At 45.0% G+C, this 15,575-nt stretch overlaps 4 protein-coding genes and 1 non-coding gene across 15 annotated transcripts; 4 read left to right on the forward strand and 1 right to left on the reverse strand.

Moving 5' to 3' along the window:
• The first annotated feature begins 7 nt into the window (after positions 1–7).
• Positions 8–3,823, forward strand: Dis3. 2 transcript variants are annotated; one of them, NM_142989.4, is made up of 5 exons: positions 8–447; positions 500–944; positions 1,008–2,086; positions 2,143–2,811; positions 2,869–3,823. In NM_142989.4, the coding sequence occupies exons 1-5, from the start codon at positions 68–70 to the stop codon at positions 3,242–3,244; spliced, it is 2,949 nt and encodes a 982-aa protein (NP_651246.2). In that variant the 5' UTR covers positions 8–67; the 3' UTR covers positions 3,245–3,823. The 2 variants fall into 2 exon arrangements, with proteins under 2 accessions (NP_651246.2, NP_001262910.1); NM_001275981.1 differs by having other exon boundaries at positions 2,869–3,330.
• CG6432 (uncharacterized protein) lies at positions 3,497–7,220 on the forward strand. 2 transcript variants are annotated; one of them, NM_001300573.1, is made up of 5 exons: positions 3,497–3,645; positions 4,422–5,439; positions 5,496–5,806; positions 5,871–6,016; positions 6,130–7,220. In NM_001300573.1, the coding sequence occupies exons 1-5, from the start codon at positions 3,609–3,611 to the stop codon at positions 6,640–6,642; spliced, it is 2,025 nt and encodes a 674-aa protein (NP_001287502.1). In that variant the 5' UTR covers positions 3,497–3,608; the 3' UTR covers positions 6,643–7,220. The 2 variants fall into 2 exon arrangements, with proteins under 2 accessions (NP_001287502.1, NP_651247.1); NM_142990.2 differs by having other exon boundaries at positions 6,130–6,772.
• On the forward strand, positions 5,807–5,870 carry mir-1015 (mir-1015 stem loop). Its single transcript, NR_048475.1, has one exon. It is a non-coding gene; the product is annotated as a mir-1015 precursor RNA (primary transcript).
• Positions 7,221–8,125: 905 nt separating the features above from the next.
• Positions 8,126–10,400, forward strand: Ms (Myosuppressin). 3 transcript variants are annotated; one of them, NM_001300574.1, is made up of 3 exons: positions 8,126–8,255; positions 9,403–9,614; positions 9,678–10,400. In NM_001300574.1, exons 2-3 carry the CDS (start codon positions 9,404–9,406, stop codon positions 9,767–9,769), a joined length of 303 nt encoding a protein of 100 aa, NP_001287503.1. In that variant the 5' UTR covers positions 8,126–8,255; position 9,403; the 3' UTR covers positions 9,770–10,400. The 3 variants fall into 3 exon arrangements, with proteins under 3 accessions (NP_001287503.1, NP_536772.1, NP_001262911.1); NM_080511.3 differs by having other exon boundaries at positions 9,678–10,260; NM_001275982.1 differs by lacking the exon at positions 8,126–8,255 and adding an exon at positions 9,093–9,205 and having other exon boundaries at positions 9,678–10,260.
• A 69-nt stretch (positions 10,401–10,469) lies between these two features.
• CG5746 (uncharacterized protein) lies at positions 10,470–15,366 on the reverse strand. Of its 7 annotated transcripts, NM_142991.3 has the most exons (7): positions 15,237–15,366; positions 14,722–15,135; positions 14,239–14,655; positions 13,980–14,169; positions 13,656–13,874; positions 13,392–13,561; positions 12,367–13,335 (listed from the first exon to the last, which is right to left on the reverse strand). In NM_142991.3, exons 2-7 carry the CDS (start codon positions 15,047–15,049, stop codon positions 13,286–13,288), a joined length of 1,374 nt encoding a protein of 457 aa, NP_651248.2. In that variant the 5' UTR covers positions 15,050–15,135; positions 15,237–15,366; the 3' UTR covers positions 12,367–13,285. The 7 variants fall into 7 exon arrangements, with proteins under 7 accessions (NP_001262914.1, NP_651248.2, NP_001138107.1 ...); NM_001275985.1 differs by having other exon boundaries at positions 10,470–13,335; positions 13,656–13,865; positions 14,722–15,366; NM_001144635.2 differs by having other exon boundaries at positions 13,980–14,655; positions 14,722–15,138.
• Between the last annotated feature and the right edge of the window lie 209 nt (positions 15,367–15,575).

Genomic DNA, 15,575 nt, shown 5'->3' on the forward strand with positions numbered 1-15,575 from the left:
TCATGCACGGGCCTCCCTATTCCGGCACACATGTGAAGGTGTAACAATTCGAACGCGGTTCAACAAAATGCAAACTTTACGCGAATTTACGCGTAAAACCAAGCGCGGCAACATTCTGAAGATTGTACGGGAGCACTATCTGCGCGACGACATCGGCTGCGGCTCCGAGCTGTGCCGGGAGTGTTTCCAAAACGAGGTATACCAGCTCACCTCGCAGCACGCGAATAAGAGCACCCTCTTCAAATTCCCGCACTATCTCGTTTTGGACACAAATGTGGTTCTGGACCAGATCGACGTGCTGGAGGAGGATGTTTTGCGCAACGTAGTCGTTCTGACCACCGTGCTCAACGAGGTGAAGCACAGGAGCTCCGCCATTTACAAGCGATTCAATGAGATCGTCCACGACCGCACCAGGAACTTCTATGTGTTCGTCAACGAGCACCACAAGTGGGTTAATGGATTTTCTTGGGAAACCTTTATAATATAGTGCTTCTTCTAGGGAAACCTATGCTGATCGCGAACCAGATGAGACCGCCAATGATCGCAATGATCGGGCCATTCGTCTGGCCACCAAGTGGTACGATGATCACCTGCAGGCCTCGCAATCCTCTAAAGAGTTCGAGCGCAGTGGCAAAGCTGCTACGCGAGTTGTTCTGCTCACAGATGATGCTGCCAATCGTGCTAAGGCCGAAGCAGAAGGTATTCTGGTGACCACAGCAGCGGAGTACGTGAAATCTCTCGAGGATTTTCCACTTCTGATGGATAAGCTGTCGCACAAAACATTCGACAGCGAGAAGAATGGTCTGCCCCAGTACCCGCCGCATCTCAGCATGAAGGAGCTGCTGGAAGGACTGCGCCAAAATAAGCTACTACAGGGCACTTTTCAGGCATCCAGGGAAAACTACTTGGAGGGCACCGTCAATGTAGAGAAATTCGAAAAGGGGGTAAGTTAAAACGCTAAATATCTTCCCTGGCATACGCTTCACAATACGATTTCTGTTTAATAGATCCTTATCCAAGGACGCGAGTCTCTTAATCGGGCCGTGGATGGCGACCTGGTGGCCGTGGAGCTTTTGCCCGAGGCGGAGTGGTCAGCACCCAGTGAAATTGTACTGGAGGAGAAGAATGTCTATGCCGATGAAGTGCCCAGCGAGGAAAGGGCCAAGGATGAAAATGAGATGTTGAATCAGGTGCGTGCCGCTGCCTTATCCGCAGAGCGCACGCCCACAGGGCGAATTGTCGGTATTGTGCGACGGAAATGGCGACAGTATTGCGGCATCCTGCAGCCTAGCTTAATAGAGGATACAAATCGGCACATCTTTGTGCCCGCCGACCGTAAGATTCCGCGCATCCGTATCGAAACGCGACAGGCAGCAATGCTGCAGAACCAGCGCATCATCGTAACGATTGACACATGGCCGCGCAACTCGCGCTACCCACATGGACATTTTGTGCGCTCCCTGGGACCGCTCGGAGACATGGCCACCGAGAACGAGGTTATCCTGCTGGAGCACGACGTCCCGCACTGCAAGTTCTCGGACGAAGTGCTTAGCTTCTTGCCGAAAATGCCCTGGACAATTACTGACGAGGACTATTCCAAGCGTGTGGATCTGAGGGATCTGTACATTTGCTCTGTGGATCCCCCGGGCTGCACGGATATCGATGATGCTTTGCACTGCAAGGAACTACCGAACGGCAATCTGGAAGTGGGCGTTCACATAGCCGACGTAAGTCACTTTATTCGTCCAGGAAACGCACTGGACATGGAGGCAGCGGCCAGGGGAACCACCGTGTACTTGGTGGGCAAACGAATCGACATGGTACCCGAGTTACTCAGCTCAAATCTCTGCTCATTGGTTGGCGGTGTTGAGCGATTCGCCTTCTCCTGCGTGTGGGAAGTGGACAATGAAGCAAATGTGTTAAGCAAACGCTTCCACAAGAGCGTCATCAAATCGAAGCGTGCCATGACCTACGAGGAAGCGCAGAATATCATCGACGATGCCACGCAACAGAATGAAATAGCCAAGTCCCTGAGAAATCTTAATCGGTTGGCCAAAATACTGAAAAAGCGACGAATGGATAATGGGTAAGATTATATTAACACCTCGTAATCAAGTGAACTAAGGCATCCATAATTTACAGAGCCCTTGTCCTTGCCTCCCCGGAGATCCGCTTCCAGGTGGACAGCGAGACACACGAACCACTCGAGGTGGAGGTGAAGCAGATGCGCGAGACGAATTCCATGGTGGAGGAGTTCATGTTGCTGGCCAACATCACGGTGGCCGAGCATATCGCAACGGAGTTCTCCGAGTGCGCTGTTCTGCGTCGCCATCCTCGGCCACCGCCTACCAATTTCGATCCGCTGGTAAAGTCTGCGCGCTACCAGGGCTTCCAGGTGGACATCAATTCGGGACTGGAGCTGTCGCATTCACTGGACAAGTGTGTCAAGGCGGATAATCCGTACTTTAACACAATGATCCGCATCCTCACCACACGCTGTATGATGCAGGCAGTGTACTTCATCAGCGGCAGTCTGCAGAAGGAGGAGTTCTTCCACTACGGTCTGGCTGCTCCCATCTACACGCACTTTACGTCGCCCATTCGTCGTTACTCCGACATTATGGTACATCGCCTGCTGGCCGCCTCAATCGGCGCGGATAGCACCTATGCCCAGCTATTGGACCGAAAGTCAAATGAGGAGCTGTGTCATAATCTTAACTACCGCCACAAAATGGCTCAGTACGCTGGTCGCGCATCAGTGGCCCTCAACACGCATCTCTTTTTCCGCGGCAAGGAGGAGGATGAGGAAGGGTGAGTCGAAGAAACCACTAGTGGGCAACATTCTTTTCAATTATTACCCATCCCTAGATATGTGCTATTTGTGCGCAAGAATGCTCTGCAAGTGCTAATCCCCAAGTATGGCCTGGAAGGCACTTTGTATCTAAAGTCGGACAAGGATGGCAAGGACGGTGTGGAGCGCGTCAAGAGCGAGATTGTCTTCACCTTCAACGAAGAGGATCATACACAGCGTTGCGGTGACGTGGTGTTCCACTCCTTTGATCCAGTCACGGTTCGTCTTAGCCTGGATTCCAGCAATGTGCAGCACGAGAAGCTGATCTTCCGGCTGGTCAAGCCGTACATCAAGGGCTTCAGCGTGGAAACGACCACCGAAGGAACTGATAGCCAAGCGGTTTCTGCGGCACCTCCATCGAAAAAGACAAAGAAGGATAAGAAAAAGAAGTAATTCTTTGGATCTTTGCTTATGTGGAACTAGACTACGCTGAAGATGTGTAACTACAATCATTTCGTATAAATAAAATGTAAGGTTTTTAAATTCCGCTCCGTTTCGTAAACCTTTTCCACCGTTCCGGCTCTGCCGATCTCGGAGAGTTTCGAAAGCATACCTTTGATCGGGTGTTTTGTTTAAGGTTTTGGTTTCCAACTTGCGTTCTACATTCTCCAGACCCATTGCAAAGTTTCGACTACAGTGCGACGGTTGTGCTGAGCTCGTTTGATCCAAAAAATTCAAAAAGAATATATATAATAAATACATATATACATTAACTTGACTTGAATATATACAAGAACGGAAGTTATACAAAGTTACAATGGAACCCGGTCCTAGTGCAGTGAACTACGAAGGCAGTAAGTCGAAAAAGGTTTCGAAATTCATATGAAAAGGCTAAAAAATTTAATCAATGAGTAATCGCGTGATTTTTGCGGAACATATATTTATATCGGTACACATATTTTAATACGCATATTGAAAACATCAGTTAAAATAAACAACTTTTAGAACATCAAATAAAGTGCTTGGAAAACTAATATGCCAACTTTCGTTGTGATCTAAATGAATTCTATAGATTTTCGAATTTTCCAAAAACTATCTAAGTGGAGTCCAACTTTTTACAATATTCTTGGATTCTTGCAGTGCGATGTAGATAGATAGATAATTTATGCACAAGAGTTCAAGGTGATAAATATTGTGTTTTAAACCACTGCTCGCCAATTAAAATAATGAACTTTCGATGCGACTTTGAAGTGATTAATTAGTGTTTAGTTGTGCGCCCAAACTGTCGGCACTAAATATTAATGAATTCGATTAGCTTATTCAACAAGGAGGCTTTTAGGTCCAATATCCATCGCCAATCACGTGTGGATTATGCTCGGCGTCTGGGTGAGCCGCACACCCGACGCATATGTGCAGTACATGGGTGCCAGGTTGGGTATATAGAAATCAGTTGAGTGACCGCGACATTTGGAAAATTTAAAATTCAATGTGCCTGGTGTGTGTAAGGTGGTATGGAGTGGAAGGTTTGTAATTTAGTTTGATAGCCTAATTAAAAGCAGCGATTAACCCAATAGAGGAAACAATGAACCCGCCCATCTAATGGTCACCTGCTGCTATACCTTTTCCGCAGGTGAATCTGTATGCGGCATGCCGGTGGAGGCTCACGATCCTCTCTACTTGAAGGCCTATCGCCAGAGTGTTCAGAATCCGGCTGCATTTTGGGAGGAGCAGGGTAACCTGCTCGACTGGGATCGGCCATGGGAGAAGGTACTGGACAACAGTAATCCGCCATTCACCAAGTGGTATGTGGGTGGCTACCTGAATGCCTGCTACAATTCCATTGATCGCCACATACTGGCCGGCCGCGGCTCCAATGTGGCCCTAATCCATGACAGCCCCTTGACTGGCACACTGCGTCGGGTTACCTATCAGGAGCTGTATGACCAGATCGTTCTGCTGGCAGGCGGCCTGGCCAAATTGGGCGTGGTCAAAGGTGATCGCGTCGTGATCTACATGCCCCTCATCCCGGAGACCATCATTGCCATGCTGGCAATTGTGCGTCTGGGTGCGATTCACTCCGTGGTCTTCGGTGGCTTCGCTGCCCGCGAACTCTGCTCGCGCATCGAACATGTGGAACCAAAACTGGTGATCGCCTCCAATGTGGGCGTGGAGCCGGGCAAAGTGGTGCCCTACCTGGACATCCTTCATTCAGCTATTAGCATGTCGCGATGGCGACCACCGCAGCGTAACATAATCTTTCGGCGTGATAATGTTTCGCCAGATACCACCAAACTGGATCCTCTGACGGATGTGCTCTGGTCGGATATTCTTAAGATGGCGGAGGGCGAGCGGCCCATAGCCTGTGTTCCCATCGAGGCCAACGATCCTTTGTATATCCTCTATACCTCTGGAACGACGGATAAGCCCAAGGGAGTACTTCGCACCATCGGAGGTCACTTGGTTGCTCTGGTGTACACGCTGAGAACTCTCTATGGCATCAATCCTGGCCACACCTGGTGGGCGGCCTCAGATATGGGCTGGGTGGTGGGTCACTCGTACATCTGCTACGGTCCACTCTGCCTCGGAGCCACCAGTGTTATGTACGAGGGTAAACCGGACCGTACTCCTGACCCGGGTCAGTACTTTAGGTGAGTGGTTATGCCCCACCTTGTTTCTTACACATATTAATTGTACCTATATTCAGGATCATCGACCAATACCAGGTGCGCTCGATCTTCTCGGTACCTACCTCCTTCCGTGTTATCCGTCGTGCTGATCCGGACATCAGCTATGGGCGACAGTACTCCATGAAGTCGCTGCGTGCCATCTTCATTGCCGGCGAGCACTGCGACTACGAGACCAAGTCCTGGATCGAGAAGACCTTCAAGGTGCCCGTGCTCAACCACTGGTGGCAGACGGAGACTGGTTCCGCGGTCACCGCCACATGCCTGGGCTTCCAGCAGAACCTCAGTCCGCCCACTTACTCCACTGGCTTGCCACTCATGGGCTACGACGGTGAGTGATGCTCCAGTTAGCTTGGCTGAGTGAGGATTTAAGTCCTGGGACATCTCTCTTGCAGTCAAGATCCTGAAAGCGGACGGCAGCGAGGCGCAGACCTCGGAGCTGGGCAGGATTGCTCTTAAGCTACCACTGCCACCCGGAAACATGGCCACTCTTTACAAAAACGAAGAGCTCTTCCGCACGCTTTACTTTCAAAAGTTTCCGGTAAGTCACCAAAAGCAATTCCCACAACTTGTTAAATATCATTTAGTTACTATAGTATAGTGTATGGCTTATATCTGAAATCTTAAAGATACTTTATTTTATCTTACACTTAGGGTTACTATGATACAATGGATGCGGGCTACAAGGACGAACGTGGCTATATCTTTGTGACAGCTCGCGACGATGATGTAATCAATGTGGCTGGCCATCGCTTGTCCACCTCTAGCCTGGAAGACGCCGTGCTTCGGCATCCGGACGTCGTGGACGTGGCCGTTTTCGGGGTGCCCGAGGCCACCAAGGGACAGGTACCACTGTGCCTGTACATTCCGGTGGAGAACTGCAAGAAGACCGATGCCAAGCTGTCGACGGAGATCATCAAGCTGATCCGCGACGTCGTAGGCCCCATAGCCGCCTTCCGGCTGGTCACGTCCGTCAACAACCTGCCACGCACTCGATCCGGTAAGACGATGCGCAAGGCGATGGCGGACTTTGCCCGCAATGAGCGCGTTGTCCTGCCGGCGACTATCGATGATGCCAGCGTGTTCATCGAGATCCGGAGGGCTCTGAACCAGTTGGGCTATGCCATGACCGCACCGGATCCGATTGTGGCCAAGTTACTCGACTGATGGGTTGCAAGGACCCTCAACCTTAACCTTAGCTTGTACGATACGATTCCCAAGAAGTAAATAAAATGTAAGCCAGTTTGGCTGGGGGTTTTCCTCCGCTTATCTGCGTAGGCCGCAAAGTGGCGAAAATAATTTAAATGTTAATCGATGGCCTACATGGTGACCCATTCGCGCCCATTCGCCCATTATCCACTTTCCAATTCCTCCCTGGCGCACTGACGCACTATTCGCGTACAACTGACACCCAATCAGTTTATTCAAATTTTGTGCAAATTTCGCGACACATTGTTGGGCCAGCAAAGTGTGGATTTTTTTCGAATAACCAACACCCCACATTTCGCAGTTCGCATATGGCACTGGCATTGCATTATTTGGGCAGGATTTGTCCACATCAAAGATGGACAGCAAATGTCAGGCAGCCAACCATAACCCAATTAGTGGGCTTAACGTTGGTGGGCATCGTGGAGTGCATTATCCATAAGTAATCAAATCCAATTCTATCTTATTATATTAGCAAAGTCCATTTTGTGTGGGTATTTCTAGAGGCAAACAATGACATATAGTCATAAGGCAAACACAATTATACAAATAGTTTAATAAAGCGTACATATGCATTTCATTTCTTTTGTTGAAAAATAAAACTCTATTATATTTTTAATTTCTAATTTTTAAATGACACTCGTAACTATGACTATGCTTTTTATGGTAAATTCTCTATCTTCTCACTGCATTAGTCACGCTGACTATAACAAAAGGAAGGCAAATTAGATTTCCTTCTTGCTTAATTCGAATTTTCCCGGTCCAAGCCCAGTTTATATGTGCATCGTGGTCATCCCACTCCAAGATACTCATCTCCTGACGTCACAGTCGAAATTCTTATCGGGGAACTAACTTGGCATGCGAAACACGCACAAATTCAAATTAATTGCAACGCTTCGCCTGCAAATCCCAGTCTCATAAACCGAAGATTACTATGCTTACGCATCCGTGGAGCAAAATGCAGTGGCCAGGACAACGGCTTTAAAGTTGCGGCTTAAAGCAGATCCCCGTGGGTTGGACAGCACAATATTCGATGGTGGCCATAAATGATTATAACTACCCATAAATAGGTGATGGTTGCCGGCCACTGATCATAAAGCCGACAACTTTTACAGCATAATTAAGAGCTGATAAAGTTATATAATAGATAAACATATTGGGGAAACTCGGTGGGCTCCCATTTCCATTCCCACATCCGCTGCTACCGTCCAACGTTTGCCAAGTGCACACATCGTGCTTCGGTCGGTGTCGGTGGCGTATGAGTGATGTTTGAGCACGCCCACCAAGTATCCTGCAAGGAGCGCAACATGTGGTCCCACGTCCCCCATCACCAAGTTTTGTGCGAATCCTGCGTGTATATTGCCGTCAGCCAATCAGAGGCCACCGCGGCATCTGCGCTCGTCCTCGGCGGAAGTAAATAAAAGCGGATGTCCTGGCTGGACAGGACATCATTCGAGTGCTTGCGTTCAACAAGTCCAGCAAACAGAGCAGCAGCTGAACCCCGGTGTTAACAACTAACAAGTTTGTCCATTAACTTCTTTGTGGAAGCACCGATACCTCAAAGCCCTCATCAGGTGGGTACTTGTGTCTTGAGATGTGCAGAGTGATAGATACTTTAGAGGAATAACTGAATACATATAAAGTGAATCCTTGAGGTTTCAGTCGAAAGGTGTGAAAGATAAAGCCTGTATTAAAAGTGTGTACATTTGTGAAAATATGGTACTATCATAATGATGGCTTTATACTTAATTATTCAATTATCCAACGAATATCACCAGCTTGCCTGGTCTTGTAAGAATGATTAGAAAATTTGGTATTTTGGTATTTAAAAGAATGGTAGAATTGCGCTAATATAAAGTGTAAAGCTATTTAAAAATAGTCCAAAAACGTAAGGTAGATGAAGTGGAAAGTATTGTAGTTTTTAAAAACGCTATGGTATGTGAGGAAGATTTCCTATAAATATGTAATTTAACATTTAAAGAACTTATTAGTTTTGACCATGAGTGATAGACATTTCAACTAAGTCGCAATAGATGGTTTCTTGTGAGTAAACAGACATGGCAATTGATTTGCATACGTGCACCTTGATTGAGCCCTAAACAAGCATCAGTAGTTTGGATCCTTGGAACGTGTCCTATGTGCAACTCCCGCCCGGCATCTACTCCTCCCTCCAGACTTCCGGTGCTGGTTTTTCTAAGCTAAACAGATGTGGGAACAACACGTTCGCACAGGTGTTTGCATGCCGACTGCAACACGGGGCGTATGAGTGCTGCCTCCACTTCCATCATTTCGAGCGTAATCATCATCCCGAGGCGTTGACGCAGAACAAATTGCCTTAGCCTCCGCCATTTTCAGCTAATAGAAACAAATTGTGTGTCGCGTAAACGTATTAGGGTACCATTAAGACGCCTGCTTGGATGCGATTTAAAATGGTAACACCGCCGCTAGCCAGAAGGCCAAGTACAACTCCATTTATGCATAATACTTTGCCAGGGCAACGCCATCATCAGCGAATGGCAATCAGGCACGTAGCATTAAGATCATTACACTTAATCAAAATCAGTGGGGTTGGATGGACATGGGGCATGTAGCATGGAGCGAGGAGCTTGGCTTAGTCGCCCTCCAGCCAGGATGTCCTTGCCGCGCAACCTTTGCCGGCGATAATCAAATAAGCTCGACACCAGCTTTCGTTGTCAATCATGTTTCATAACCCACTTGCAGCATGTCCTTCGCTCAGTTCTTTGTCGCCTGCTGCCTGGCCATCGTCCTCCTGGCCGTGTCCAACACACGGGCCGCAGTTCAGGGTCCACCTCTATGCCAGTCTGGCATCGTCGAGGAGATGCCGCCGCACATCCGGAAGGTGTGCCAGGCCCTGGAGAACTCCGATCAACTGACGTCGGCGCTGAAGTCCTACATCAACAACGAGGCATCCGGTGAGTGAATCAGGACCAGACAATTACCTCAAGATTACTTATCAATTACTATGCTTGCTCCAGCTTTGGTGGCCAACTCTGATGACCTGTTGAAGAACTACAACAAGCGAACGGATGTCGATCACGTCTTCCTGCGTTTCGGAAAACGTCGTTAAGGACATTTTTTTGCAAGGACATCCCGAACACCACTTGGTCCCGACATGAGACAACGACACTGGACCCTGACCACAAGCGGCGGAATCGTTTCTGTTCACCCAAAAAGCACAACACTATTTTGACGTCTTCAGCATAATTATGTAAACGTAATCGATGGAAACTCAGAACTATACTCAATTGGAAGCTCTCTAGTTCATTAAATATCCAATGTCCAATGTTTCTATGCAACAAAAAAAAAATCGAATACATATTTGTAAATACTCAAAGACCCTCGAAATGTTCTGAAAGTTAAACCCTTGGTTTTGATTTAATTCGTACTCTTTATTTGCTGAGTGTTATAAAGAACTAATAATACGTATTTCAACGATGTTTAAATATCTCACACATATTTCCCTAGCATGAAGCACTATTATTAAATAACCAACAAATGTTTTCAAATCCAAACACTATTTTCCGTTGTATACTTTAATAAAGACAAACTTTTCCTCTCAATTTGTGAATGCATAGCAAAATGCAATTGAAATGGTTTACATTTAATAGGAAAGTTGGGCTACTCTTTGAACAACATTCAACAACAATGATTTTGGCGAGTTAGATTGTGAACTTCATACATAATTAACTTTTTTGCTCCTTTCTAACAAGTTTATATAGTCAATCACCATGGAATAAACAATAAAAAAAGGTACGAAATTTTTTTTTACATTTTAATTTATTACTGTTGACGGTTTCTTATACGTTAAAACATTCTAATAAAGTCAATTTTACTAAATGGATTATTGACGCTATTGCATTTTGTTGTACGTCATTTGCGTAATCTTTGAAAAATATTTCCGAATTTTATTCGTATCCTTGAAATATAATTTCGTATGAGAATGGTTAATGGGTTCCATAGTACGCAGATATTTTCGCTCCATTGGGTTTTTTGATTTTCAATTTTTTTGCTTTTGCTGAAAAAGTTAAAAGTTACCATTTAATTGCATGTTTTTATTAAATTATTTTGCCATTCTTAAAGGTTTTATTTAAATTAATAAAAAATTAAACAAATAACAGAATATTCTAAATCAAATGGACAGAAAAACGTGAAATAATGCAGTTATTATTCATAAAATGTCTAGACTTGCAAATTAAAAATTGTATGACTTTTAAAAATTAGTTTCTTTGTCTGATTCTCATTACATATTGCCTTTTGCTCATTGGTTAATTTTCTGATATTTTGTAATATTTTTCGTTTGTATTCCATTTTTCTGGGATGATGTGACTTTGTTTTAAGTCATTTTTCTTGTGGCAAAATGGTTAGTTTAATATTTATATTTATTTTCAACTAGGAAATTAAAGTCTCTTAGGCATTTCATTGTCATTTCAATTCGATTCTATATAAATTTATTATATAAATTTATTGATTTTATATTTAGTTTCTTTGGATCTATGGAGATTGTATCTCGTGAAGTATCAGTCTTTTTAATAAATTTTCATTTGCATATCTTGTTTATACTTTTTAAGACTGTAGTTTAGGTTCGGCTTAATAATAACAAATAAAATCATTGTATACATAAACGAAAATATATAAATAACATAAAAGTGCAACATTTAAAATAAAATATTTCATATATTCATAATCTCTTTGATTTCTTTGTATTCGTGTTGTTTGCTTGAGATTACCACCCTTGACATATCCATTTAGTTCGTTTCCTTCAGATTTGATAAGCGTATATCGCTTTAATTTTGTTAATTTTGATATCTCATTCCTGTAAAAAAATCTAAATGCTGCAATTTATATGGTAAATGCGGCAAAAGTGCCGTATTTTCTCGTATGAAGAGCTCAACAGCTTTTATGTTAAATTTTTTTTCAAGTAACCTTAAGGTTTTCAAAACGTTAACTTTATAATATAATTAATTACTTTAACTTCTTAATTATTTCAAGGAGGTAGAATTGTTAAAGAAATGCTTTTAATCAGCAGATTACAGTAATAGTTTTTGCATGCTGAGGTCATCATATTCTAAATTTTTTGTATATATGTTTTTTGGCATTAACCTTAACTTACCAAAATATGTTTTTATATTTTCATTTTGTACTTTCAGTGCTTTCAGTTTGTAATTTTAGATATTTATCTAATTGAATTGTTATGGTACGTGTAAGCTCAATCATGGTAAAAATTCTCGATAATATATTTTCGCGACACTATCTTAAAAATTTGATTGACTGATGTCCTTGAATTTTCATAACGCATTCGGTATATTGCATTTTCGTTTAGTTTTTATCCTGAGTTTTGTTGATCAGGTATACTTGGCACTTTGATAATCGCTTGGCGATTAATTGTTCTATGTATTTGTTGTAATCGTTTCGTAAATACTTAAAACTCTGTTATTTCATTCATTTGTCTCTCATTTTTCTTGACTTGTATGCTTGCAGTGCAGCTTCGGTTCGTGAATATATTCAGTCTTACGTTTTTTTTTCACATTTTTCACTCATTATTCGTCTTTTGATTGATTGTTTTGCTTAATAATTTGCAGTTTTACTGATTGATTTCTTTTAAACAAAATATTTTAAATAATAATATGTACGCTTAAATAAGTTTAATGCATTAAACACATTTTTGAACATTATTTTATTGACTTTGATTATGGTTATGGTTTTTGCATCTTTTTCTAATATACTTTGTGTATTTCGTTACTTGTTTTTTTTTTCAGCTTAAATTTAAGGAGTTACATTATTACGAACTTTTTTTTTTGCTTAAATTGTCACTATAAGAGGTTTTTGTAAAACAAAAAAGTAATAAGTCACGCTTTTGTCACGTTTTTGTCATTCATAAAGAAAAAAACACAATCTTGCAAAATCATAAACGCTTTCAGATGCATGTGGGATAGAAAATAATTGTGTCGAGAGTGGATTGCGGTTTTCAGCTTAAAAACTAAAATATACATTGCATTCATTTGTATACAATTTTACATGATTCACAAAATGTTTAAATTTAGTTCATTCAAAAGATCATGTTACGTACTCTCATTTTTCCGTCATATAAAAAATATGATTGTAGCATACTTTGGTCACAGTTGACTTGTAATTGTAAATGGAACTAAGGAGGAGCACATTTAATTTTCTTAGGCTGGAGCTCAGTGCAGTCTAGCTCCGTTTGTCTATTTAGAGAACATTAAACAACAGGCAAGGCGGATTATTTCAATATATCTGTTCAGTACTCATGGGGAGACGAAACGGAAACAAAGGGGGATGTTAATTTGGGGTGGGGGTTTATGTAGAAAGACGTCGAAACACTAGTTTGCTTAAATGCTAAGAAAAAGAGAACTTTATACTTAAAACTAAAATTGTATGCTTTGAGTGACCGCGTATGTGTGTGTTTGCGTGTTATGTATAGCAAGTTAATTGTTGCATTAAACATATATTCCCTTCCATGTTACTCTGCCCTAGTCCCTTCTTATTTGGTTTTTTGGCCTATCGAAGCACGCGCAGCGTTCTGTTCTCTAGTGTGCCGTCAGGGGTGGGAGTGGGAAGTGGTTGTTTAGTAGTAGGCGGCTGCATTTGAATAGTTCTGCGAGTACGCCTGCGAATCTGAAAGAAGACACCGATGACGGATGATGCAACTGGAGGGAACTGAAATAACCTACCATAACCCGCGTAGGCACGCTCATCGTAGCCAGTGCTTTGCGCTCCGTGCTGGCTGTAGTCCGCTTGTCCGGTAGCATTGTAGTCCACTGCAGTCGAGCCATACTGTTGGCTGTAGTCCTGGCTGTACGACTGATACCGTGTATCCTGCGGTGCGGCATAGCCCGTCGAGCTGTTTGGAAGCACAAAGCAATACATTAGCACTTGCGTGGCCCAATTGAAGGCAAGAAACGTAGAGAGAGAGACGTCAAGATTAGGTAACCCACTTGTAGTTCTGATACTGGCTCTGATCGTATTCGGTGCTGTGGTGGGCTCCGTAGCTGCTGCTCGCCGGAGCACTTGTCTGCGATGTGTGAGCCGCATAGCTGCTGCTACCGCTCTGGCCATAGCCATTGTATCCCTGCTGGGTGGTCTGGGTGCTGTAACCGCTCTGCGCGTAGGGGTCCACTTGTTGGGTCTGCTCGTGTGTCTGATAGCTGTGATGGCTGATAAAGAACAGCGTCAAAAAATGTACCAATTATTTTTGCAGATTTAGAAAGTGTGCACTATATTGATTTGATTATATAATATTTGAAAATTCGATGCCTTACCTTTGTTGTGGCGCATGGTGACTTGGCGGCGAGCCATAAGAGGACTGCGAAGACATGCCGCCGCCTCCTCCACCACCCATATGCTGCTGTGTTGAATGGTACTTGGGCGTCATGGGCCGTTGGCCATATGGACCGCCCTCGTAGCGACCGCGTTTGGGACCAGGACCACCGGGAGCGCCGCGTTTGAGAGCTGGTACCGGTGCAAGTTGTGTATTGGGATTATGTGCCTGATGGTGATGCAAGGGTGGCCGACTCATACCTTGATTGTAGCCGCCCCTGCCCCGAGGACCTCCGCGCCTGGGCATCGAACCGTGCTCGCTGCCCGGACCGCCGCCCATGGAATTGCCGTGGTGGCTGTGGGAGCCACCGTACATGCTGCCGCCTCCACTGCCGTTCATGTGCGAATTGTAGCCGCCGCCACCACGTCCACGTCCACTGAAGGGACCACCACGTCCACGTCCACGGCCCAGATATGGAGGAGGTCCTCCTCCGTTGCTGCCCCCAGGAGCGGAACTGCCGCCATGCGAGTTGCCCGAAGACGGGACGACCGCTGATGTCTGGCCATCGGTGACCTCATCACCGGCTGCTTCAACCGCTGGCTGTTCTCCACTGATCGCCGAGGTGGGCACTGGTGATACGGTCTTGTTGTTCTCGGCACCTGTGTGTTGTTTGGGAGCTAAATTGGATTGGATTGGATTTACAAGGTATGGCAGGAAGTCGAGGGTTGTCTGCGGAAACTTACGCTGCGAGTACAAAGGTGGGCGACCGCCCCGCATGCCCATGGGAGCGCCACCACGCGGCTGATAACCGCCGCCGCGTCCCTGATAGCCCATTCCACCACGGGATCCACGCATTCCCCTCGGAGGACCCGACATCATGCCCTGCATGGGCGGTCCTCCGCCCATTCCGCTGCCGCCGCCTCCGCGCATGCCACCCATAAAGTGTCCACGACCGCCACGACCACGTCCGCGATCGAAGCCACCGCGCATAGGCGCTCCACCGCCCCGTCCACGGAAACCGCCTCCACGTGGACCGCCCATCGATGGCGAGGACACTGAGCCTCCTTCCATGCTCCTCTCTCGCTGTTCTCGTACACTAGATCACACGCACTACCACTTGCACTGGTATTCTTCGCACTCGGACGCGGATTTTAAGACTGCTGAAGCCGGAGGAAGAAGAAGAAGCAGCGTTAGGATGCCGCAGATTGACGATTCGAGGAACTATTGCTAGCGACTAATCGTTTCTATTGATGCTTACTGGTCACTTGGTCACTCGGCGCACTTTCAACAGTAGCTTATCTTAAATAACTTATTTAACTTAACATTATTCGGTGTGCGAAGCGCGTTGGTCTTCATTCAGTGAAAAAATATGGCGGCGACTATTGATTTTTGTTGCAGCGCTGCCCACTCGTCGCTCTTTTGCGCCAGTGTTGTCATCCTTCAGCGACAATATAGCTATGAAAACTTGTTATTATAATTTTCCAAGAGTTAATATACAAAACAGGTTAATACGTAATGAATTAATTTATAGTTCAAACAAATAGAGTCTAGTCCATAAACATGCATTAAAGATATATTCAAACTCCGGAGGGAATGA

This window comes from Drosophila melanogaster, chromosome 3R (genome assembly GCF_000001215.4).
Source record: "Drosophila melanogaster chromosome 3R".
Lineage (NCBI taxonomy): Eukaryota > Metazoa > Arthropoda > Insecta > Diptera > Drosophilidae > Drosophila > Drosophila melanogaster.

Excerpts from the sequence above, each read along its gene's own strand:
- Dis3 (NM_142989.4), top strand. The coding sequence starts at position 68 with ATGCAAACTTTACGCGAATTTACGCGTAAAACCAAGCGCGGCAACATT. Across the intron at positions 945-1,007 it reads TAGAGAAATTCGAAAAGGGG|ATCCTTATCCAAGGACGCGA; the intron begins GTAAGTTAAAAC and ends TCTGTTTAATAG. Across the intron at positions 2,812-2,868 it reads AAGGAGGAGGATGAGGAAGG|ATATGTGCTATTTGTGCGCA; the intron begins GTGAGTCGAAGA and ends ACCCATCCCTAG.
- Ms (NM_001300574.1), top strand. The coding sequence starts at position 9,404 with ATGTCCTTCGCTCAGTTCTTTGTCGCCTGCTGCCTGGCCATCGTCCTC. Across the intron at positions 9,615-9,677 it reads CATCAACAACGAGGCATCCG|CTTTGGTGGCCAACTCTGAT; the intron begins GTGAGTGAATCA and ends TGCTTGCTCCAG.
- CG5746 (NM_001144635.2), bottom strand. The coding sequence starts at position 15,049 with ATGGAAGGAGGCTCAGTGTCCTCGCCATCGATGGGCGGTCCACGTGGA. Across the intron at positions 14,656-14,721 it reads CCCACCTTTGTACTCGCAGC|CTCCCAAACAACACACAGGT; the intron begins GTAAGTTTCCGC and ends AATCCAATTTAG. Across the intron at positions 13,336-13,391 it reads GCGTGCCTACGCGGGTTATG|ATTCGCAGGCGTACTCGCAG; the intron begins GTAGGTTATTTC and ends GTCTTCTTTCAG.
- CG6432 (NM_001300573.1), top strand. The coding sequence starts at position 3,609 with ATGGAACCCGGTCCTAGTGCAGTGAACTACGAAGGCA. Across the intron at positions 3,646-4,421 it reads TGCAGTGAACTACGAAGGCA|GTGAATCTGTATGCGGCATG; the intron begins GTAAGTCGAAAA and ends CCTTTTCCGCAG. Across the intron at positions 5,807-5,870 it reads GCCACTCATGGGCTACGACG|TCAAGATCCTGAAAGCGGAC; the intron begins GTGAGTGATGCT and ends TCTCTCTTGCAG.